Source organism: Oryctolagus cuniculus, chromosome 17 (genome assembly GCF_051225735.1).
Source record: "Oryctolagus cuniculus isolate XC-2025 breed Fujian yellow rabbit chromosome 17, ASM5122573v1, whole genome shotgun sequence".
Taxonomy (NCBI): domain Eukaryota; kingdom Metazoa; phylum Chordata; class Mammalia; order Lagomorpha; family Leporidae; genus Oryctolagus; species Oryctolagus cuniculus.
In genome coordinates, this window is record NC_142883.1 from 27,964,738 (window position 1) to 27,988,493 (window position 23,756).

Below are 23,756 nucleotides of genomic sequence, written 5' to 3' on the forward strand. Positions count from 1 at the left end.
AGGAGCCAGGTGCTTTTCCTGGTCTCCCATGGGGTGCAGGGCCCAAGCACCTGGGCCATCCTCCACTGCACTCCCTGGCCACAGCAGAGAGCTGGCCTGGAAGAGGGGCAACCGGGACAGAATCCGGCGCCCCGACCGGGACTAGAACCCGGTGTGCCGGCGCCGCTAGGCGGAGCATTAGCCTAGTGAGCCGCAGCGCCGGCCCCTAGATTAGTTTTGTAACCCTACTTCCAGTCACTTACTCCAACCCACATACTCATGTGCTCACTTCACCACACCCTCCACATTTTCTCCATCCCTTTTTGTCTGTGAACCAACTATCCTTTCCTCAGTTTCTCTTCTTCCACTCCACCTTGTTCTTTTGAAACTCTCATGCATTCTTTCAGGACTCGATCAAATGATCAAATGTTTTCTTCTGTATCAGTCCTCCCCTTCCCCTACCTGCGTCCGCCTACAACAGAGTTAACTGCTCCTGCTTTACACTCCCAGTGTATCTGTTCATGACTCTATGACATAACATGTACACTTCTGTAAATACCGATGTTAACATGTTGTTCATTGTTGTGATTCTAATGATGGGCCCAGTTAGCTGCTGATCCTTTTGATTAAACACAGGTAAAATGATTGAATAACTAATTGGGATTTACAAGAACAGGGTCAAAGTATCAGAAACTATTATTATTACTGACATCAAATATGATGGTGGTGGTGGTGATGATGATGATGATTTTTGTGGGAGAAGCTTCTGACGGGAGCAGCTTCTGTTCACTGAGTGACTATTTCATGTCAGGCACTATGGAAGGATCTAATGTATATTTTCTCTGACCCTCATTTTACAGATGAGGAATCAGAGATTCAGAGAACTAGCATTCCTTCTCCAAGACCACACACAGAATCAATGTCAAAGTTAGAACTCACCTGTAGGCCTGCTTTGGTGTCAAACCCCATGCTTATTCTCTTATGACACACATAACTTGGCTAGTGGTTACTACATTCCAGATATCCCAGTAGGTATTTAACAAATGATGCTTTGTTATCCTTATAACTATCTTTTAGGATCACAACCTTCAGAGTAAATATCACTTCAATTTTACAAGAGAAATTTGAAAACTCTCCCAGCCCCCAACCAAAAAAAAACAACAACAAAAAAAAAACAAAACAAACAAACAAAAAAAACAAAAAAACAACAACAAAAAAAACACAACTCTATGTAATCCCAAATAGGATACAAACCATGCAAAATACACCAGTGGCTGGAGACATGCAACAGAACTTCCATAGCCCAAGAAACAACAGAATTCAAAACAAGTTTTAACCAAGTTCAAGCCATTCAATCAATGCAAAGATCCATAATAGAAAGATAAAAGATCACAGAGAGAATAACTCTTTTAGGACTTTCTGCATTCTCTCAACTCAGAAGGTCCCTAAGCAGATTTACTCCAGCTTCCCAGTATTAGTGAGGTGAATCTTCTATTTCAGCTGTAACAGTCATCACAGCACATCTACCCATTCCTATCCTTCCTCTTTGGTGGATGTGATCCTATTCATCTCTCTCATTCTAAAGCATTACATCAACCTCATAGTATCCTTTTCTTTCATGCAGAGAACTTCTCCTTTATATAAAACTTCTATCCTTCATTAAACAATTAGGTATCATTTTAAATCACAATATATTTTGGCACTACAACTTTGCTTTTATCATTATGTCCTAACAATTAAGCATCATTCACTATCATTTTATATTACCTTATGCTATTCATATGAAAACTCAACTTTGTTTTTATAACTACATCTTAAGCAAAGATCAGCCTATAAAACATAGAAACTTTATATTTTGCAAATGCAAAGAGGGTTTAGGATCTCTTTCTAATGTTTCCCTCAATAATCCCTTTGAAACAGGCAAAGCAAATATAATTCCCATTTTACAGATGAGGAAACTGACTCTGAGAGGTTATGAAAATTGCCTAGGCCATACAGGAAATTAATGTAGAATGGGATAGTGGGGTGGGTCTTCTGATTTCCATAAAGGATTATTACCCTACATACCCACAGTACCTGGATCTTTCTGACCTAAAGCCACATATGTACAGCTCCATTAATGAGATAAGTCAAAGTTTTAGGTACTGATTTCCTAGGATGGCATTCAATCTGTCTCCCCACTCAAGGAAATATTTCCCCATATTGACATTTCTTTTGCCGCTTGGGATCTTACATCACTTGGGAAGACTCCCTTAACTCACTGCCTGGAGAAGTTCATCTAAGATGATGGTTATCTGTTTGTAAGTGGGCTATATGGCATCACATGGGAAACTGTATTTAAGGAAATGATGTTGCTAATGAGAAAATCAGATGAGTACTTTTTGCTTTGGTGGGGTTCTTTTGTACTTAACAGAAATATGCTGTTTCAAGCCATATTCAAAGGACATGCAGTTTGCCATTTTGGAGAACTTTTAAAGTTGGAGCTATAAAGCTATAATATACAATCAGAAAGAGGAAAATGATGCTGGTCCCCTATGTAATAAGCACCACAAATTTTCCATGTGATTTATTCAACTTTCCAAACTTCATCTCCATATTGGGGTCACAGGGATAATGAGTTACATTCATAAGTATGCACAAAAGCCCGATGCTACTGATCTCATTTGTATGAGAAAGAAAACTAGAAAACATTTCAGAAATTTTAACCAAGGCATCCTTGAAAGTGGCATTCATACTCAAGGCTATAGATCATTGCTTGCTAGGGATTGCTTTTGCTTTTAAAGAAGTTGACATGGCAGAAAGTGAAATTCTACCATGAGCCAGATGTATACAATGTCCTATTTGTAGGCTATAAATAATGTAATTATTGTGTGATAATTATATGCCAGACATCATGCTAAAGGAAAAATCATTGAATTCATTATCTCATTGAATCCATGTAAGAAACACATGGGAAGAGTTACTCTGTCTCCATTCTACACATAAATAAACTTAACTAAGCCATTTTAATTTTCAGAATAGGAAAATAATGTACTAAACAGTCCTAGCTTGTAGGGACTACTGATTATAAGACACTGAGGGCAACTGGATAATAGTTTCATCTGTTTGTTATATACAACTCAAATACTAGCTCAATTCTAGCCCTAAACTCTAATCATCTTAAACTTCCAATTCCAAATTCTGAGGCTCACAGCCACTTAATCTCATTCACTCTTTTAACTAGAAACATCAAAATAAACAATATTGAATAAGAACATTTACAAGAAATTGTGAACCAAAACATAAATGCTATACTGAAGTTTCTCAGACCTGAGTGTGAATCCTCCAGGCTGAACCTCTGTAGGCTTTGGTTGCCTATTATATAAAATCATACTATAAATTCCAAGAATAGACAAGTTTAATATGTGCAATATATGTGAAAGCACCACATAATTCTAATTGTTATGCCTGATGTTATTATGAGTAAACAGATAAGCAAAGTTAAATAAGGGAAAAATAGGATGCATTGTATGAATTAAATTAAGCAGCTGTCTTTTCACCAGGAAATTCTTTCTCCATGCTGCTGAGCATTCACTCTCAGTGATCTGAACTGCTTTAGTGGGAAGGCAATGGTGCTCTTGCTAGCACAGAGAAAAAAATCATTATCTCTCTCCCTCTCTGTGTCTCTCTCTTCCTCTCTCCTTCCTCTTTACAGATCGTGGGTGACTTACATTTTCAGCAAAATCAGATCTGAGTTTAGCGTGGAGGCAGAGGGACTCCCAGATCATGCATTTCTTCTTCAGCCTTGCTGTGTTGTCATTAAGTAGCAAAGACTGATAAAAATCTATCAAATGCAAGGCACGCATGCTTCTTACCCAGCAGCTAGCTAATCCTGACCAAATAGATTCCCAGTTCCATTTGCCAACCAAATCACAACCAGTAAATGCAGAGCCATCAAAAATACCAAGCACAGGAATCTGTACTTTAAGAAATATATGAGAGGACCAACCACAAAAAGTTAGCAGAAAATGGAGTTAAAAGATAAGTTTATTTGGGTGCAAAATATTTTGAAACCCATGCACAGTGTTTTCTAATTTTAAAAATATGCATTTTTCATTAATTTTTGAATACCCTGCATATCCAAATAGGTCTAGGGAGAAAACTGTTTGTGTATACATTTAATTTGGGGGGTGGAGTGCAGAGGGTTTTGGAAGCTTTGGTTAACACTAAACTACAAAGCTCCAGAGCATCTTACAGACAAATACCACCAAATGAAATTGAGTAAGTATATCTTCAATAGGCCAAAATAACTACCACTATTTTCCTTCTGCAAAATGTTTATGCTGCACAGTTTTGTTGGCCTTTTCCAGCCTGGTCCTCCTCAACAATGAAGCCAGTTATACCACTCTATCAGTCGCTGCTGTCTTGTAACTCAGGGAGAATTAGCATGCATCCACTGGTCAGGGCGATTCATCCCAAGATGGTGGAGAAGGCCTTTGTTTTTGAATTTTTAAAAAGCAATTCTGATTTAGTAGGTCCTGTGATCGCAGGGTTATGTTCCTTTTGGTCTAGCTCAATTGTGAGTAAATTAAAACTGCAAATCATGGGAAGAGAAATGAGATTCACTAAACGCTCCCTAAGCCACAATTATTCAGCCTTAGTGCATTGCATTCCTAAGGCCGTAGATGGAAAGAGAAGTCTGGGTCCCCCAAACTGTGGCAACTGTGAGTCATAATTATATTAATAATCAATTCTCATATACATGGGCACGTCTGAATGAGTGGATCTGCTTACAGGAGGAGGCCACCACCTTGGCCAGGGAGAAAGCAGCCTCTTAAAGTTTATGGGTGAGTAAATACAGAGTACATAATGTTACAAGTCTGCCCAAACATCTTCATAAAGCGCAAATGAATGCAGTTCCTAACCAGGCATTTGGAATGCTAACCTAGTTTTCTGTGTTTAGCTAATAGCTAGCAATTTTGCTGACACTTTTATCCTCACATTACACTGCAATGATGATTATTTAGTAAATACAAGTGAAAGGCCACAAACTCCATAGCACTCCTTCTGGGTTGGAAATAATTCCCTTCTAATGCTTCTATTTGAATAATTTAGCTGCTGATACACCAAATCAAATATAGCTGTGACAGGTATCCTACTAATGCCTCCTCTGGAAGCTAAGAGCCCACCCTTTCTCAGGAGTTCCCTCTCATGACTGCCTGGCCAAATTCAGGGTAAGAGATTCAAACTGACAGGATACTGGTGGAAACCAGGGACCCTGATAAATGTTAACCCTTTGTATATCTTAAAGGGACTCAGATGGCTTGTCTGAATTAAAAATTATTTATAATGTTGGAGAGAGGTAGGGAGAGGCTATTTAGTAGCCAGTGAAATATTCTGGAAAGAGAGCTTGAAATAGCTATACAGAAGAGAAAGATGTAAAACGTGGCCTTGTGAGATGCCACCCAATCTATCCCTGGACATATAATTGATGTAAACCTTTACAAGTCACCTGGTGATGTTGGCTCTTAAGATGCAGGCTGCAGTAAAAGAGTTCCCACTACAGGAGGTGGGGTGACCGCAGGGCACTCCTTCTTGTCTCTGGGGCACACAACATATTTCACTAAAGTATAGCAGAGGTATACTTTTTGTGGGGTGGCCAAGCCCCAGAGAGAATGATTTCAGGCAACAAATTCCCATCTGTGCCTGACGAAGAGAAAACTGAAACTGCACAGTGGTATTTGTAACTGAGTCCAGGGTAAGGACAGAACAAGGGCTCTGCAATCCAGAAGCAGGTTTGGCTTAGGGGGTGGGGATTGGCATGGCTGAGGGAATAGGCAGGAGTCAGATCCCTCCACCTGGTGCCACTCAACTGTGTCTGCCCAGGGGGAGGGAGTGGGGGCGCAAGGTTCCTGCTCTCCTCTTCTGGTGACTTCATGGGAAATTGGCTGAGTACCCAATTCTGCAGAGGGAATGCAGGCAGGAGGGAGAGCTGCAAATGGGCTTTATGCTGGGTGTTTAAACTGCAGGTGTGCAGGCAAGTGAGATGGGGGCTGTCAGTGGGAGGAGCCACTGAGCTGGGGAACGCTGCTGGTCCTGGGGCTTTCCTGCATGGCTCCCTTCCATGCTCAATTTCCTGCACCCACAAATACACTGCTCAGAAATCAGAATTCCTCCCAACACACAGACACGCAGGTGCAGGCACTCAAAATCCCTACCCCATTTACGTCCATACCCTAGGTTCTCATTTGCTCCTGAAACCACAGACTCTGCAACAAGCCGCCCGAGATCCTTGGGAGCCAGCACATCCTCTCTGCTAGAAATTAAACAAGGCGGTGATCTAAAGTGGTTTGTGATATTATCCCGTCTCATTTTTTTTTTCTTTTTCTCCCTTTCATCTGGGTCAAAAGAAGAAGTGTGCCGGCAGGTCTCATATCATCCTAATCCAGGCTAACCAGTTTGGGAGATGATGTGAAGGGCCTCTACATCTCCCTGTCCCGCATGCTCCCGCAGTCTCAGGAAAGTGCCTAGACGCCAGGGCAGGGCTCCACGTCCATTGTGCCAGCCAGGAACCACCGAGTTGGGGAACTTTGAAAGCCAGGGGATGGAGGCGGGGGTTGCCAAGGCTCGGATTTCGGCGCCAGAGTTCTCAGCCAGAAAAGCAGTAGAAAATCAACACCCATCTGCCTCTTCTTTCTCTTCCTTCCACACTGATCCTAAACACACACACACACACACACACACACACACACACACACTCGGACTTACAAGGTTTTTGATACCCAAGGCGGCGACCCCGCAGGGCTGAAAGGGCCCTTACCACTCCCCCCACCTCCCACTCCGCGTCCACACATAATAAAACCCCGCACATTGGAAACACCGCCACAAAAACCCGAACCCGTCCGCGACTCCAACGCGTCCCGTACCTGATATGCAGACGATGAAATTGGCTTGAAGAAGAAAAAGCACCTCCCACACTATTTCCATCCTCTGATTCTCATTCCAAGTGCATCACTCGACGGGAAAACAGGGGGGCGGGAGGGGGGGCCCGACGCGGCACACACATACACACGCGCGCGCACTCTCGAGCGGGCGCACACTCGCACTCCCACCCGACAGCCGGCCAGGGACCGTCACCCCCAAGATCAATATCGCAGTTTGAAGTGTTCCGGCAAAGCTCCCCTCGGGCTCGACGGACGTGCGCCCCAGATGTGCTGACACATGTCCGATGCCTCGCTGCCTCCGAGGTCTCCCCGCGCCCGCGTCTCTGCTCCGCGGACCCGCGGCGGAATCAGCTCTGGCAGCAGCGGCCGCGGCACCAGCCACCTGAAGCCACCCGCGCTGGGCTCTTCCTGCAGAAACGAGACCCCGATCCGCCTGGCGCCCCAAGAAGACATAGACGATAGCCCCCCGCCGGGCCACACCGTGCCGCTGGCAGAGCGCTGGCTGAGCCCAGGCAGTCCGCGACAAGTTGCCCTCGAAGTCCGCGCCCCTCACCGGGGCATGGTCAGAGGGTGGCTGCTCCGCTCCGGGGCCGTTCTCCTCCTGCTTCCGGGGGGCGGGGGGAGGAGCAGACACAGCAGACAGGGAGACAGAGAAAGAGAGGCAGGGATTATTGCCCGAAACCGCCGGCCGCAGGCAGCCTCCGCCGACCCTCCCTGCTCCCGAGTCGGCGCGCAGTCGGCTGTCTCCGCGCCAGGGGCGGGCCGCGCGTTCAGGGCGCGGAGCAGAGCCGCCGCCGGGCGCAGCAGCGCAGGGGGCCGGGCGCGGCGGGGCCCTCGGGCTCCCCACGTCGCGAGCGCGCTTTCCGCTCCTCTGCTATTTTCCTGGGCTCCCCGGAAACCCCAGTTGCCTCGCTTCCATCGCCCGCAACTAGCGCCGCCGCCGAGATTTTCCGCAATGCAACTGCAGGGGTCGTTATTTCCTCGCCTACGGATCCCGACGCTTCCCGGTTCAGAACGGAGGAGGAGGGCTGGTGGGGGCGGGAAGAGGAGGAGGAGAAGGAGGAGGAGGAGGAAGAGGAGGAGGAGGAGGAGGAGGCTCGGCCAGGTGAGCATCCTCGCCGCCGCCTGGAATCCCATTGTCAGCTGGGCCGTCCGGCAGACGGGCGGGCACGGAGCAGGAGGCCAGGGTGGGAAGCTGAGGCTTAACCCGGCCATCAGGAGGAGGGGAATGCGGGGCGCCAGAACTCCAGGCCACTGTGGCCGCCGCCTCGGCCCTGGCCCCGGGCGGCCGCCTCCGCTCCGCCCCGCCCCAGCTGCCTCCAGGACGCTCGAGTTTCGCTTCTGCTTCATAGAACTTCGCGCCTGCCAATTCGGCGCGGGAGACCGGGAGGGATTCATCCTGGGAGTGCTCTGCTCACCCTCCTCTGCGGAATATTGGGGATTTTTTTTTTTTTTTTTTTTTTTTTGCATAACTCATTCCCTGCCCTCTCCGTTTCGTCCCTCTCCTACACTCCCCCCCCCCCCCACCTTCGCCCCTTCTGCTCCAGTGCAGAACGGTACTTACCCCGCAGTTCTCCTCTCTGCAGGTTCCTAGACCAGGTGCAACTCTTGCTTCCAAGTCCCTCACCTCCCTCCTCCCGAAAGGGCGAAAACCGTATTTCTAAGTCCGTGGGCCGGCGGCAGCGGCTGCCGACTGCGCCTCTACCCAGCTCCTGGAGGATCCAAGACTATGGGAAACCTGAGCTTAAGGGGAACGGGTTTCCCCTCCTGGTTTTTTTTCCCCCTTCTGTTTTTCTTTAGGGACGCTCCAGTGCTTTGGAGGCTTTTGCTGGGCTCCAGGATACTCTCCGCCAGGAACGCTGAGCTGCTTCCACTGAAGGGAGATTTCCCCCAGCAAACCCGCGCGCGCGCACACACTCACACTCTCACCTCTCTCTCTCTCTCTCCCTAGCCCAACGTGCGGCTCTCCGAGGCCCCAGGGGAAGGCGGGGGCGGCGCGAGCACAGCACAGCGCGGCGCCCAGGCCGAGGCCAGAGCCAGCGGGTCCGCAGAAGGGCTGTCAGAAGCCGGGGAAGGACTCGCACGGGGTTGCAACGTATCTGCTGGGAACTGGGAAGGAAGCCCTGCGCTCGGGACTGTTCTCTGAAGAGCGAAGGGGAAAACAAATTGCAGCAGATTGCTGTGTCTCTGTCGCTGTGGTAATGGTTTGCAAAAAGCCCCAGACCTACCTCGTGGGAGGTGCCAAAGAAGAGGAGGGCAGGGTGCAGGAATCCCTGGAAAGATCTCGGATTTCTCGATGCGCTTGTCCCGATTGAGAACTGTGACGTTGGGAGATTTTGCACAAGCGCGGATGGACACACGCGACACACAAACACACGTAACCCGCAGGGGATTTTGGTGCACTTTTTAAATTTTTGATGTTTAGGAGACATTTCAGTGTGAGCCTCTGTCTGCTAACTGCGGAACGGGAGGATACGCGGAGAGGAAGGAAGTGAAAGGAAGGATGCCGTGTGTCCGCATACAGTCCAATTAGTCTAGCGAGTGGTTCCGTGGTGACCCCTGCACCCGAGCTGCGTGGAGTCTGAGGGTGCGGGGTGGAAGCCCGAGGAGTCCCACGACCATGCTCCCAGGATTCTTGAAATGACTCCAAGTGTCCAGGGGTTCTTTTTGCTCAGTGCTAATGAGGAGGGAGGGAGGAGCGGGGTGACAGCAGCTCTCGGAGCTGTTTGGGCTGGGCTGACTGTGAGAGTCAGACGTGTGGTCCCGCAGCCTTCGGGGACACTGAAAAGGTACCACGGGCAGCCCAACCTAGTCTTTAAGAAGGAGGTGTGGTAAGGGTTCTGTTCTCTGAGATAATGTCCAAGGACTGATCAACACATTAACATTTACTCCCAGACCAAATAAATCCATGATTCTTACGTAGAGAGCTTTGAGGCTCTGTAGACTAAAGACTAAAGAACATTTAAATCACCCGAGATAGTGAGAATTAACCCATTTGTTAAACATTTGGGGAGGGGGTGCGTTTGTCTTCGTGTCTTGAAAATAGACTATGAATGGTATTTTTGAAGAGAGCGAGAAGAAAGCAGTTTGCAAAAGAACAGATTCCTTCTCCACAGGGTTCAGGACCACGGACAGTGACCTGCCTTCGGGTCTCCTAGCATTCGCTGCCTCTAGAGCTTTCTTCTGGGAGCCGAAACCCGGAGCCTGCGGTTTTATGCTAAGGCCCATTTATTTATTAATGGATACTGCAAATATTAAGTGAATGCCTTGTATGTGTCAAGCACTGTGATAAGATTCTGGGATTTTGCCATTGAAAATACATTATGTTTGCATTTAAAATGCTTACAGAACATCTCTACATTTTGCCTTAAGAACCAATGCCAATAAAATAATACTTCTTCCCTCCTTTTCAGCCTGCACACTTGCCTTAACCATTCCAAAGGAATTTTTAATGTATTCTGTGCCACTAAGTACTTTCAGTTTTTAAAAAAACAACAATGTTAACTCGAATGGGAGGGTTTGTTAGTAAAAAGAAAAAAAGTTACAGGTTGGATGTATTGACAGCTTACTGTGTGCCAGACATTGTCAAATTCCTTACATGAATTGTCTCATTTAATAATCAGTATGTGCTGCTATAACAAAATACCACTGACTGGATAATTTATAAACAGGATCTTATTCTTCACCATTCCAAAGACTGAGAAATCTAAGAGCAAGGTGCCAGCATTTGGTATCTGATTAGTGCTTTCTTGCTTTGTTGAAAGGCACAAGGGCAAAAATGGCCTTAGCTTTCCCCCTCCAGTCCTTTTAGAGGGTGCTAATTGATTCATGAAAGCAGAGTTATTATGATTTAATCACTTTCCTAAAAACCCCAGCTCTTAATACAGCACCATGGGAATTAAGTTTCAACATGAATTTCAGAAGGGGTACATTCAAACCATCATGCATCTCTATGAAATAATATCATCATTATTTCAATTTTACAAAAGATAAACAGAGGAGAGCATAGAGAGCAGGAGAATATAGTTCTATTCCCCATGAAAGGATAAATATTGAATTGGTTTCTTTTTCTACATTCTCTTTCACTCAGCTCCATAGAGGGAGAGACTAGTGTAATTGGTAACATCTGTAATAGTTTACATTCATTAGGGCACATTTCTCTGAGGCTGGGCACAGCATATTAGAAAACAAAGGAGATCCATCTCTCTTTTGTATTTCTCTTCTTTCTAAGTAAACTAGCATTCAGATACAGTGAGTTTCCTATATATTTCATTGTGTGTTTCTCTTCTCGAAGCAATGCCTAACCCAAGAAGAGTGGAATTGGGACTGGCATTGTGATGCATCATGTTAAGCCTCCACTTGCAATGCCTATATCCCATGTTGAAGTGCCAGTTGGAGTCCCAGGTGCTCTGCCTCTGATACAGCTCCTTGCTATTGCGAGAAAATAGAGGGAGATGCCCCTGGTTCTTGGGTTCCAGCCACTCATGTGGGAGATCTTGATGGAGTTCTGGGCTCCTGGCTTTGTCCTGGCCTAGTTCTAGCCATTGGGTCCATTTTAGGAGTTAATCAGAGAATAGAAGTTTCTCCCCCCTCCTTCCTCCCTCTCTCTCTGTCTCTCCCTGTCTGTTTCTACCGCTGACACTCTGCCTTTTAAGCAAATTAATACAAATAAATCTTGCTTTTAAAAAATAAGAGCAGACTCAGTAGATTTTTTATTTCTTGTGGTAACTGGATTCTGAAGTCAGGCACAGTCATTCTTGTGGCTTGTAAAGCATTTTTAGAGCCTCCTATGTAAACCCAATCATCCTTACAGATGATTCCCTAGTTCTGGACTGTGGAGTTGAAATAATTTGAAAGTGCATTTTAAATATTGTATTCCAATGATTTTATTGAACATGACTGAATTCTAGAGTTTGTTTAACATATCAAGTTCAACTTAGTGAATGTTCTACCCTCATATAAGAAGTGTTTCTGTTTTTAATTGCATAGAGGCAAGAGGTAAAAAGAAGTTAATGATTAAACTATCCATAACTTCTAACAAAAAACTGAGATCCTGGGTTTCAGCACTGTCTGCAAGGTGTCCAGTGCGTAACAAATCTTCCCAGCCAGATGAATCAATTTACAGGCCTTTATTGGGATTTTGCTCTCGGGCGAGGTTCCCCTGTCCCAACAGGGAAGGGGGCCTGGGAAGTCAAGCATCAGAGGTTAGGAGGGCTCCTTTTATAGATAGAGGGCATGGGGGTTAAATGTTGAGGCAGGTCTGATCCTCACTGGTTGACCTTTAGATGCCTGTGGGGACCTTGACAAGGGCTTTTCGCTCCCCAAAGCGTGGGTACGGACTTTTCATTCCCGGAAGTGTGGGCCTTCTCTCCGGTGGATCCTGAAGCTACCATCGATAACTCACATTCATGGATGAGAAAGCTCAATGTTGTTATAATATCAATTTCTTCCAAACTCATTGAGTCAATAGAATAGAAATCAAAATTTCAGTACACTTTTAAAATGGAAATTAGCAAGCTCACTTTAAAATCCATATAACAATACAAAGGATCTAAAATAACCAAAACACTTGAAAAAGAAAAAACAAAGTTGGAAGATTTAAACTATCTGACATCAAGAGTTATAAAACCAATAATCAAAACAATGTGGTTCTGGCATCAAGACAGACAAATAAATCAGAAAGATAGAGGGTCCAGAAATAGAATGATACATATTGTTTCAGTTGATTTTCACCAAAACTACAAATACATTTCCTTGGAGGAAAAATACTATCTTGATAAGTTATCATTTCAATATTTGGATATCAGTTTTCAAGAAAAGAAGAATTGAGGTGAATTGCAACTCATACCTAGAATCTGATAGAGTAGTTAAGTCAAAATTATTTACTAAATGTAAAACATAAAACTACAAAACTACTAGAAGGAAATACAGGAGAACATCTTTGTAAGTATCAAGTAGGCAAAGATTTCCTAAATTTGACACTAATGCATGACTCATACAAAAATTATGTAAATTATGTAATAAAAATTAAGAAGTATGTTTTTCAAAAGACACATATGTTAAGAGAATAATGCAAGAAATTTTAGTTCTGTAAGAAAATATTTGAAAATTATATGTGTCACAAATGACTTACAAGCAGACAAGAAAAGAATTATCAAAACTCAATTTAGAAAAGGTAATTTAAAATGAGTATATGATTTGGATGGATATGTTATCAACAATGTATATTGGTATCAAATAAGAATATACAAAAATTATCAACACTGTTGTCATTAGAAAAGTGAAAATTAAAACTACAATGAGATACTAATGTGCTGTGGCCCAGGAAGGTAGTGGAGGATGGCCCAAGTGCTTGGGCCCTGCACCCGCCTGGGAGGCCAGGAGGAAGAACCTGGCTTCTGGCTTTGGATCAGCGCAGCGCTGGCCACAGTGTGCCCGCTGTAGCAGCCATTTGTGGGGTGAACCAACGGAAAGGAAGACCTTTCTCTCTGTCTCTCTCTCTCTCTCTCACTGTCTAAATCTGCTTGTCAAAAAAAAAGTGACTGAAATATCCATTAACAAATTAGAGGATACACAAATTGTGGAAGAAGTATACAATAGTGAAAAAGTAATGAATTATTGTAATGTGGAACAACATGGATTAATCTCAAAAGTGTTATGCTGAGTGAAAAAAGTCACACAAAAGGAGTACAGACAATTGGATTCTATTTGTACAAGATTATAGAAAATATATGCCAATCAATAGAATAGTGACTAAGGAGCGAGGCAGGGAACTGATGAGGAGCAAGTGGGGAACATTGGAACACAAAGAAATGCCTAGGGGGAAGAGATATATTCATTATATTAATTGTATTGATGGTTTATGGCTGTATATTTCTGTCAAATTGTCAAATTACACTTTAAACACAAGTAATTTCCTTTGTTTCAATTGTGCTTTAAGATTATCCACCCAAATGGATGAATTCATTTTTGAAAATGTAAATCAGAGACTAAAATCATAAATAGATATATTTAATAAATTTTGGCTGGGCTAGTCTCAGAGAAATTCAATGTAACTATGCTGTTGTTTTTCCATATGAAACGTTAATTACTACCAAGTTACTCATACTTTAAGAAGTATTAAAAATGAAAGGGTGCAATGGGCATTTAACTTTGAGGTTAAGACATTGATTAAGACATGTCTCGCATTGGAATACTTGGCCTCAATACCTGGGTCCTAACTCCAGTTTCCCACTAATGCAGAACCTGGGAGGCAGTAGTGATGGCCTAAGTAATTGGGTCCCTGCTACCCACAGGAGAGTCCTGGATTGAGTTACTAACTCCTGGCTGTTGGAGACATTTGGGGAGTTAACTTTTGGATGGGAGCTCTCTTTCTTTCTGTGTATGTGTCTATCTGTCCCTCACTCATTGACTCTAAAATTAATATATAAAAATTAAATAAAAACAAAGAAATTGTTCCTTCTGTAATTTAGAAGTTTGGAGTAAAGAAAAATTCTGGTGCTGTATCTCTCCATTTTACATGTACTGGGACCACAGCGTAATATTCCCTATTATTAATTAGGGAGATTTCTATCAAAGGTAGTGGAAAAATATCAAGTTAGTCAGTCCTGGAGACAGGCAGATCTTGGGATGGAAAAAAGATAATCCTTATTCTAAGCCTGAGCAGGGAGTAAGCAAAGTAGGTTAAGAAGTCTCTATACAATTGCTTCTAGTCCTTTTTGCTAAGATCAAGTGTAGAAGTCTATATCCATTCTGGGGCATGTTTAATGGTGGTGAGGAAGCCGGATTCTTTTGCTTAGGGATGTGCTGTGAGCTAGGCAGGTAGGAATCCTTAGGTAAGGAAAGAAGGCACAAGAAGGGACCTAATAAAATCATAACTATGTGATCTGAGCATAATCAGACCTAGTAACCGGTTAAAAGTCAGCCTCTGAATCTTATTCCTTCCTACTATTTCTTCAGATGACTATTGATGAACATTGTACTTTGGGATAATTTCTGTGCCAACATTTAAACTATGATGTTGAATGAGATTGTGGCAGTTTTCAAAACCAATGTGGAAAGCGTAGCAGAGGCAGACACAAACTGTTGGAATTACCTTAAGTTGCAGAGTGAGATGGACAGAGACACAAAGGGTGGACGTATGGTAGAACAGAGCTGAGTGGTGAAGACACTGAGGAGGACATGGATTATAAACAGATGAGTCATCTGCACAAGGACTCGCAAGAGTTAGTAGAGAGGAAAGAGCCTCCAAAGGGTAACTAGGCATCTGCTGCCCAGCAGGCTGATTTGGGTCATCATGTATTGGTTTTCTACCTCTGCTGGAAGTAGGAAAATAATTAAAATTATTACAAGTTAAAGATTTAAAAGAAGACACCTTTCTTATCTCAATGTTCTTGAGGTCAAAAATCTGAACCATGTCTGCAGGACAGCCTTCTTGGAGGTTCTGAGGGAGAAGCTGGTGCTTATCTTTCTTGGTTAATGGCTGTTTCTGGCTTTTACTCCTATGCTTCCATCCTCACATCTCCTCTTTTGAGTCTCCAACTCTATATTTCCCCTTATAAGGATCTTTACAGTTACCTTGGGCTGTTCTGGAAAATTCAGGATCACCGCCCCATCTCAAGAACTTTAATTTAATGACATCTGTAAAATCTCATTTTCTATGTAAAATAATGTATTCTTATGTTCCAGGGGTCAGGGTATGCATAGCCTGAGAAGGGGATTATTTTGCCTACCACAAAAGGTAGATATGGGTTACATGAAGAGTGCCACATATAGGGTCAATGAAGATACTCATGAAGGAACTGAAACTTGGAAATCTTGCCACTTATCCATCTATACAGTAATGCACCTTGTACTTTTTAATAGTCAGTTCATATGGGCTATTTGAGTCCTCACTATGGGACTTTGTTATCTAAAATGAGTCCATCAAGAGGACATGTTAAGGTATTGAAGTGGGTGCACCTCACTTCTCAGGACAAAAATGTCAAGATGAAGAAATGACAGTTTGTGCCAAGAAAAGAGATCATTTTCTTCTCTTGACATCAGAATGGATGGTAGATTAATTACTACCAATGTTAACTGTATTTTAATAATAGTCTTTCTTCTCACCCATACTGTAATTGGCAGCCAATGTAGGGGAATTTTGTTTTTTAAAAGGAGATAACATAATTTTTATTCGTGTACTGTCTCTCTGTGTATCCAATCTCCTGAACTTAAGATCTCACAGACAAAAAACTTATTTTTACTAAATAAATAGCACACACTAAAGTGATTGCTGAAATATTGAACAAGTTTATTAAAATAATTTTTTTTTCAGTTTTGTCATAGATTTGATAGAAGACTCATAGTCAATGCAAGTGTACTTCACTGCACTTCTAGTACTGATCTAGTACAATTAATTCAAATTTTAGGCAAGAACATAGAGGCTTAAGGTCAAAGCCAAGTTGTTGTGGGTGAAATAAGATCCAAATTTGTATTCCAGGTACTTGCCTTTTACCTAGAGAATCATTCTAAGTACAGAAATAAATATGGTACACAACGTGATAAAGTTGATTTAAAAGGTGAAGAGAACACACACACGTGGGCACTGTTCAGGAAAAGAGTGGGTCAGGAGGGGAAAAGAATGGGGAAATACAGAAATGGTGCTTTGGCACCATGTCATATTCTAGTGTGAAGGGAGAGAGAACCCCTCCCAGTTGCCAGCCTTTTATGAGGCTGAAAGGGGAGTGTTTATGTGGTATTACCTCCAGGTCCTAGGTGAAGGGAGAGACATCCTGGGAAAGGGGTTATTTGACTGACAGATAAGTGGATAGAATCACATAGGGTGGGGGTAGGTGTGGCTTCCAGCTCCTGGCTAATCTAGCTACCTGCCTTATCCCATATCAAAATGATGTGACCAACTTCAAATAGAAGCAGAAGCAAAAATCAAAACTTTAACCCAGCCATCCTAATTATTTGATTTATAAAATCTTCTATCTTCATCATTCTTTATTTTATTACCAAGTTACAGTACAACAACTGAAACATAGAGAGTGAATGTGTTAACCAAAAGCATACATTTTAATGGGAAACACTTTTTCTCATATTTTCTCCTTCCTCTTGAATGGACATTCAGCTGTAACCCCACCACTTGTTTGTGCATGTGTTGTTGTGTGGTGCATGTTTCTTTTACATTTAACACATTCCAGTGATGTTTTGTGTTCACAGGAACCCTGGGAGACAGCTGCAGAACCATTAGGTAGCAGCCATAGATCAATATGGGGGATTTTAATTTCATAATGGTTTTCAAGTTTAAAGAAAGACTTTAATTATGACGGCTGTCTGCTTCTATATCAGCTTGTATAATTTTGAAGTTAGCAACTAGTGCATTAGGTTTTTAAATTATTTGTTAAAACTTTAAAAAATATCGTTTTCCCAATAATTACTATTAAATTACAAGTATCAATTTTCACTTGAAAGACATCTTCCAGTTCTCTACTCAGCAGTTTCTACGTGTTATAGAGTTATATATTCCATTTATTTACAAGGAAAACATACAACTAATGAATGTGGTGGTCAGACCATTTAGAATTTTTTTGAAACCTGGGTCAAGAGTTCTCTCTTTCTTTAGCTCTTAGATGCCTGCCATCTTGCTTTCTACTGCTGGTACTGCTCTACATTGTCAGGGTCCCTCACTGGAGGTCCCTTATGCCTATAGGAGATTTCTCAAGCCTAAGTGTCGGATGAGCATGCTTCTTCTACACGTAACTCTTTAAGAGCCATTCCTTGAAGACACCCTCAGTTCTTCATATGCACTGTCTTCCTTTGGAAAAGAAATCCAGCCTCCCCTCCCTGACTAACCCTTTTAAACATCAAATGCTTAGGCAAAGTAGCATGCTTTCTATGAAGTATTGGAGATATTCAATAAGTGAGTAATGTTGCAACTGGAAGGCTCTGAAAGGAATTCCATTTCCAAATCAATACAGAGGATGGAGCCTGCTGGAAAGATCTAGCTTATTTTCTTCTTTTGTAAGAAATCTCACTGGATTTCCAGATTTGTCTCCAAATTCAACAACAGAATTTTTCTCCTTGATACTACTGTGTGGATTTAATAAAGCAAGAGTTGAATTACCATGGCAGGAAGCCCTAGAAGTTCTGAGTCTGTTCTCCGATTGCTGCTAGACAGAGGAGAAAACTCATTAAAACCAAAAGAACCTCCTGCCAAGAACAGGAGAGATATGAGTAGTCATAGCCCTATGACAGAGTTAACAACAGCTGAGACCAGAGGAGGTTATAAGACTACAGCTTTTCTTACAAAACTATAAAGATGCCATTGCCAGGTCTGCAAAATATCAAGGTTGCAGCAAACATCATATACACATATAACTAAATGTATAACTAAGATGATGGTTCTCATCTCATTAGTTCAAATACTTTCTCTTAATGAATCTTTCAAGACTGTTACAATGTGATACTATTGTGCAGAATTTCCTCTTGAGAGGGGGAAGATCATAAACACTGCATGTGAAAATATTATTCACTTTAAACTCCCTTATATTACTATTTCCTTAAGAAACTGAATTTTAAATGCGTGTGAATGAAATCTTAAATATGGATATTTAAATGATCAATTATTTATATAAAAATTGTATTTTTTTCATTTGAAGTCACCAACATTTCTCACGATACAATAGGAGTTCCTACCGGTTGTTTCTCACTTTCCTTCCCGTGAAATGGGGAACAGATTGGCATCCTGCCCTTTTCACTTCAGGGTTTTTTTTTTTAATTGGAAAGAAGTGAACAGAATGAGCTCTATTTTCTCCTCTTGTATAAGTACATTTCAGAAGGAGGTGGTGGTAATTTTGGAGGCATTGCCATAATAATTCTGGATTCTTGGATACAGTTCATCTGTAACTACTTGAATTAGTATGTCCAATAGTCCTCACTAACCAAAGAGACAGGGCATTTTACCAAGCAGAAACTGAGTGCCACTTCCAAAGAACTCTCATTTACCCTAGGAGTTTCATAAAGCTTTCAAACATAAATTGATTTTTTAAAGATTTATTTGTTTATTTGAAAGACAGGGTTACAGAGAAGCAGAGGCAGAGAGAGAGAGAGAGAGAGGGAGAGAGGGAGAAAGGGAGAGAGGGAGAGAGAGATTTTCCATTTGCTGGTTCACTCCCCAAATGGCTGCAATGGCTGGAACTGGGATGATCCAAAGCCAGGAGTCAGGAGGTTCTTCCAGGTCTCCTATGTGGGTGCAGAGGCCCAAGGACTTGGGCCATCTCTTATTGCTTTCCCAGGCCATAGCAGAGAGCTGGTTTGGAAGTGGAGCAGCCGGGTCTCGAACCAGCGCCTATATGGGATGCCGGCACTGCAGGCAGCAGCTTTACCTGCTATGCCATGGAGCCGACCCCACATAAATTGATTTTAATAGACTCTCATTGCAATGACTTTTAAGGAGATGTAGGGTGAAAGTGTCACAGAATAAAATAATGAAGAATTTAAATAAGGCACATTGGCACAAGAAAGTAAGGGCTACAAGTACGAAGACTGACTTCTGTCCAAACAGTTTGACAACTGAGCTTTACTGGGGCAGTATTTTCTCAACCCCCTATCTTTAGATATCTACTTGAAACCAGCAGGGTGCAATCTTGAGTCAGTCTGGATGTGCCTTATCAGTGTGGAGAAGCAGTGGCCAAACTTCAAATGAAGCTACCCAGAGGTGAGGGAACTTACAAACCTCAGCCTTACTATTCACCCAGTCGGGAATACATTTCTGGCTACTGTAGTGGAAACCCAAGCTAGATAATGCAAACCCAAAGAACCAAGCAATATCTTGTATGGAACACAAAAACCAACCTTCATTTTTCTGAGAGAGGTTAATGAGGAGTATCGGTTAAATAGGTGTTGGTGGGCTGAAGCACCAACAGGGAACATCAAGTTAACAAAGAGAATAACACTAAACAACAGATACCATCATCATACAGGAGAGACCATCAAAGATGTCATGATTTTCAGAACCCTGAAGTCTGAGAGAGTGTTTCCTGATGATCTAGGCAGGACCTGTGGTCAAGAGAAGGTGTTTCTCCTATTGCTGGTGGTACTGCTGGAGCTCTGAGTTGCTCCTAGGACAGCGTGCCGTGTAGGTGGCACTGACATATATTGGAAGAAACCGGAAAGTGGAACCAACTGCCGCTTATGAAGTGCAGAGCTCTTGCTGGAGAGGCGCTTGCAAAAATCAGATTTAAAACCAAATGGGTCAAGTTCTTTGCTCCCCTCCTGTGTTCCAATCTCCTTCTAGCATGGTCTATTGGCAAAATCTATTGGCAGAGAGCAAGTTGGCGAAAGAGAAAGGTGCTTAGTGAAGTCCAGTGACACCATCACAGAGCAGAGTATAGGATGACTGGAAATGAAAAATTGATAGGTTAATAACCAGAAAGTCATTAGTTCCAACAATAACAAGACTTGAATGGAGGACAAATTAACCTCTGGTGTTGTAGAGCTGCCAGGGGTGTTATAGCCCAGAGTTTTGAAGATGAAATATTTCTCCTTGGCTGTTTTTCACAGTGCTTGATGAGACTGGAGCAGTACTTTTTCTCCCATTCACCAGCAATTCTGACATCTAACCCATAATTTCATAATTATTTCATGTTCCAAAGTCAACTTTTGCAGTAAACTCTTGCTGCCCTATGAAATTTAGCAGCCTACTTCTTTCTCTTTGCTTATTTGCAAAATTGACATCTCATAACCTTGGTTTACTTCTACCATAGTCCATAGATGAGACCTCCTCATACTGACAATTGAGGCCAGCCTCCAAATAGTTGATGGCCTCAAAGATGTTGTTTCCCCTCCATGTCACCAGGACCTGTCAGATAACAATGTAAATGCAAAAAGGTTTCTGGTCCAGAGATGTGACCCCAAGGCCATCTGAGTCACAGATGCAATACAGCTGACCTACAGATTTAGAAATCATTATAGGAACTCAGAGAAAGAATGCTCAATATGAACCATAAAAGAGTTGGTCAAAACTTGATGACAGAGGTGACTCACCTTGAACTTAAGATGTGACAACCTCAGGCACTACAGAGAACACAGTGAATAAAGAAGCTGGCTTTGTTCACCTCTGCTTTGGGATTTCAAAAGGTGCTTAAGTGAGTGCTTGAGCCACAGTTTCCTTTGTAGAAGTAGAAAATACAAGAGCACTCCAAAAAGTTCATGGAAAAATGGAATTGAAGGGTAAGTTTCTCTTCGTGCAAAATTTTTTGAAGCTTATGTATAATTTTTCGATCATATGCACCTCTGATGGGCTTTTTGAAGACTTTGCATATCTTTCAAACATATTCCAGAGACAATGAAATGGAATGATATACATAAAACATTCAACACATTGTGGATACTCAATAATTATTAACTAACATGAATCTGTATGGACCTGGAACTGGAAATGCAATATATGATTCATAAAATGTGTCAATCAGGACTTTTTAAAAAAATATATTTACCAGATACTTAATGTCTACCAAGCTGGGGTTCTCATGCCTGCTGTTTTGTTCCTTCCACCCTCCTCATGCCTTGATCTCTGATTAGCTAGATGGGAATGGGGGCTAAGGAAAATGAAGGAAAATACAGTAGACACCACACAAGTAAATATTTCCATGTTAAGCAAATGTTTATTTGGCTTTCAATTCTCAGGCTTTATTTTCCTACTCTTATCAGGAAAAATGTCAGGAGGGTGTGATTCAAATGCAAACTGAAATAGAAATTGGAAGACATGGGCTGAAGCAACCACTCTGTTACTTGAAAGTTTTGTGGGAAAGTGATTTAACCTTTCCAAGCCTAATCTTTGCCATTGTCATTGGCCATTAGTGTGTCATTGGCCTTCTGACATGGGATGAGGGCATCCCAAGTGATGGCTTAAGCTGTTGGGCCACAACACCCACCCCAAGACCTCATTTTAGACAGACTTAATCTAAATACTAGTGCATAATCTAAATACATGCATAATCTGTCTATTGATTAGGATTTACTGACTAAGGCAAGGAAAGGACATTGAAGACAAGGGTCCGCTGTGACAATTGAGGGAAGCAGTTGTAGCCACTCATTTGTTATAAATAAGCATTAATATCTTTATTCAATTCATTAATAATTAATTGCTCCAGGCTCTGGCTTTTGTATAATTGTACCTCATGAAAGCTCCAGTAGAGAAATACTGTGCAAAATACAAAACACCAATTTTATCATGAGTAATAAAAATTCAATTAAGTTTAGAATAAATGTGTGAGTTAGTAACCCAAGCTTAACATAAAGCCATGGAATGTAAATAGATTTTGGAAAACAGAATAACAAGGGTGTGACAATTTATAAAGCGTATTGAAAATCCATCATTGCCTTCCACACACTGGCAAGAAAAGGCCTATGTTACAGGAGATGAAAATAATTTCTGACACTTTTATTGTGCTTTATAGCCAGAACATGCCAACAAGGAGCCTGCATGGGAAGCTTCTCATACAGTGTGCCTTGAGGAACAGTAAAAAGCAATCTTCCTCCTAGAGTTATTTCTTTCATGTTCCTTTGGTGGGGCTTGGATTCTGCAGTGTTGGTGAAGAGCTTACTCTAAAACAGCAGAGGTGAACATTAGCACCATGAACCTGGAATCAGGATTTGGGACCTGGTTTGCACTCCTTTGTTTTCTATTTAATTATTGACCAAATTGCTTAACATTTGTGAACTTTGATTATGCATCAATAAAATGTTTAAGTATATTTACTAAATAATTATATTTATTGTTACAATAGATGTTATGAAGGACTTAAAGTGAAATATGTGATTAAGGCATTTTCTTATATTGGAGAAGCTAATGAATATCATAAAAAAGGATGATTATAATGTAATTTGGTAATTCTAGTACGTTTCTTTTTTATTCATCTAAATCCAAATTTGCAAGTTCAATTTGTTCTTCAAGGGAAGAATCTCAGGAAAAGAATTTTTAACAATTCTGTGATTTCTAAAATAATATGTGGATTCTTATTTGGAAAAAGTATTTGAAAACAGTCATGCCAAAATAAAACAGCTATATTAGAATCACAAACATTATTTTTTAAATAGAAAAGGTATCAGCAGGTTTTATCTCCCACTTTGTTCCATGAACTGGTAATGAATTTATTCCAAGGAATGAGTCAGAGACTCTAAAAGAATATCTCATGAGTGTTCTCAATGATGATAAAATGGGTGAATTCCCTGTGTTACAGCTCTTGGGGCTGGAACAGACCAATCAGATAACATTTTGTTGTTGTCTCTTTAGTGCTAAAGTACTTATAGCACCTGTGCCCATTGATGGTTGCACAACTTGGTTGATGGGAGAGCCACTATTCTATATTGTAGCCTCATCCTTCTGTGGTTACTCATGTCTATTGAAGGCCATTCTTAACAATGGAGATAGGACCTATTTTCATGTAACTTTTATTCCAAAATTTGCATCTATCCTGGCTATATCCATGCTCTATTTACTCCTGTTTCAAGTCACAGATTTTTAAGTTTCTAAATAATTTTCATTACTTTTTCTCGGAGTTATTTCTTTGTAAATGATAAATAGACTGGCTTATATGACCTGTGAAAGCACACGAAGAAATAAATGCAATACTTCAAATACGGTGTGTAGAACGGAATGTGTGTATGTGTGTTTATGTATATGTTCTTGCCAGACAGTGAAAGAAAAATATTTATTTATTCAATAAATATCACTTAAGAATGTTTTTAAGATTTATTTGATTGAAAGGTAGAATACAGAGAGAGAGAGAGAGGGAAAAACGTCCACTGGTTTAATCCCCAAATGGTTGCAATGGCTGAAGCTGGGAGCCTGGACTTCCAGCTGGA

At 41.9% G+C, this 23,756-nt stretch overlaps 2 protein-coding genes across 2 annotated transcripts in view; one reads left to right on the forward strand and one right to left on the reverse strand.

Moving 5' to 3' along the window:
- The window catches only part of CA10 (carbonic anhydrase 10 (inactive)), a 574,039-nt gene extending 566,669 nt beyond the window's left edge, over positions 1-7,370 (reverse strand). The window contains exon 1 of the mRNA XM_017349134.4: positions 6,885-7,370. Within this exon, the coding sequence (XP_017204623.1) occupies positions 6,885-6,945 (61 nt within the window). The 5' untranslated portion in view covers positions 6,946-7,370. The remainder of the gene's footprint in view (positions 1-6,884) is intronic.
- Positions 7,187-10,817, forward strand: LOC149121165 (uncharacterized). Its single transcript, XM_089317002.1, has 4 exons — positions 7,187-7,258; positions 7,365-8,007; positions 8,854-9,100; positions 10,019-10,817. The coding sequence occupies exons 1-4, from the start codon at positions 7,187-7,189 to the stop codon at positions 10,038-10,040; spliced, it is 984 nt and encodes a 327-aa protein (XP_089173128.1). The 3' UTR covers positions 10,041-10,817.
- Positions 10,818-23,756: the final 12,939 nt, after the last annotated feature.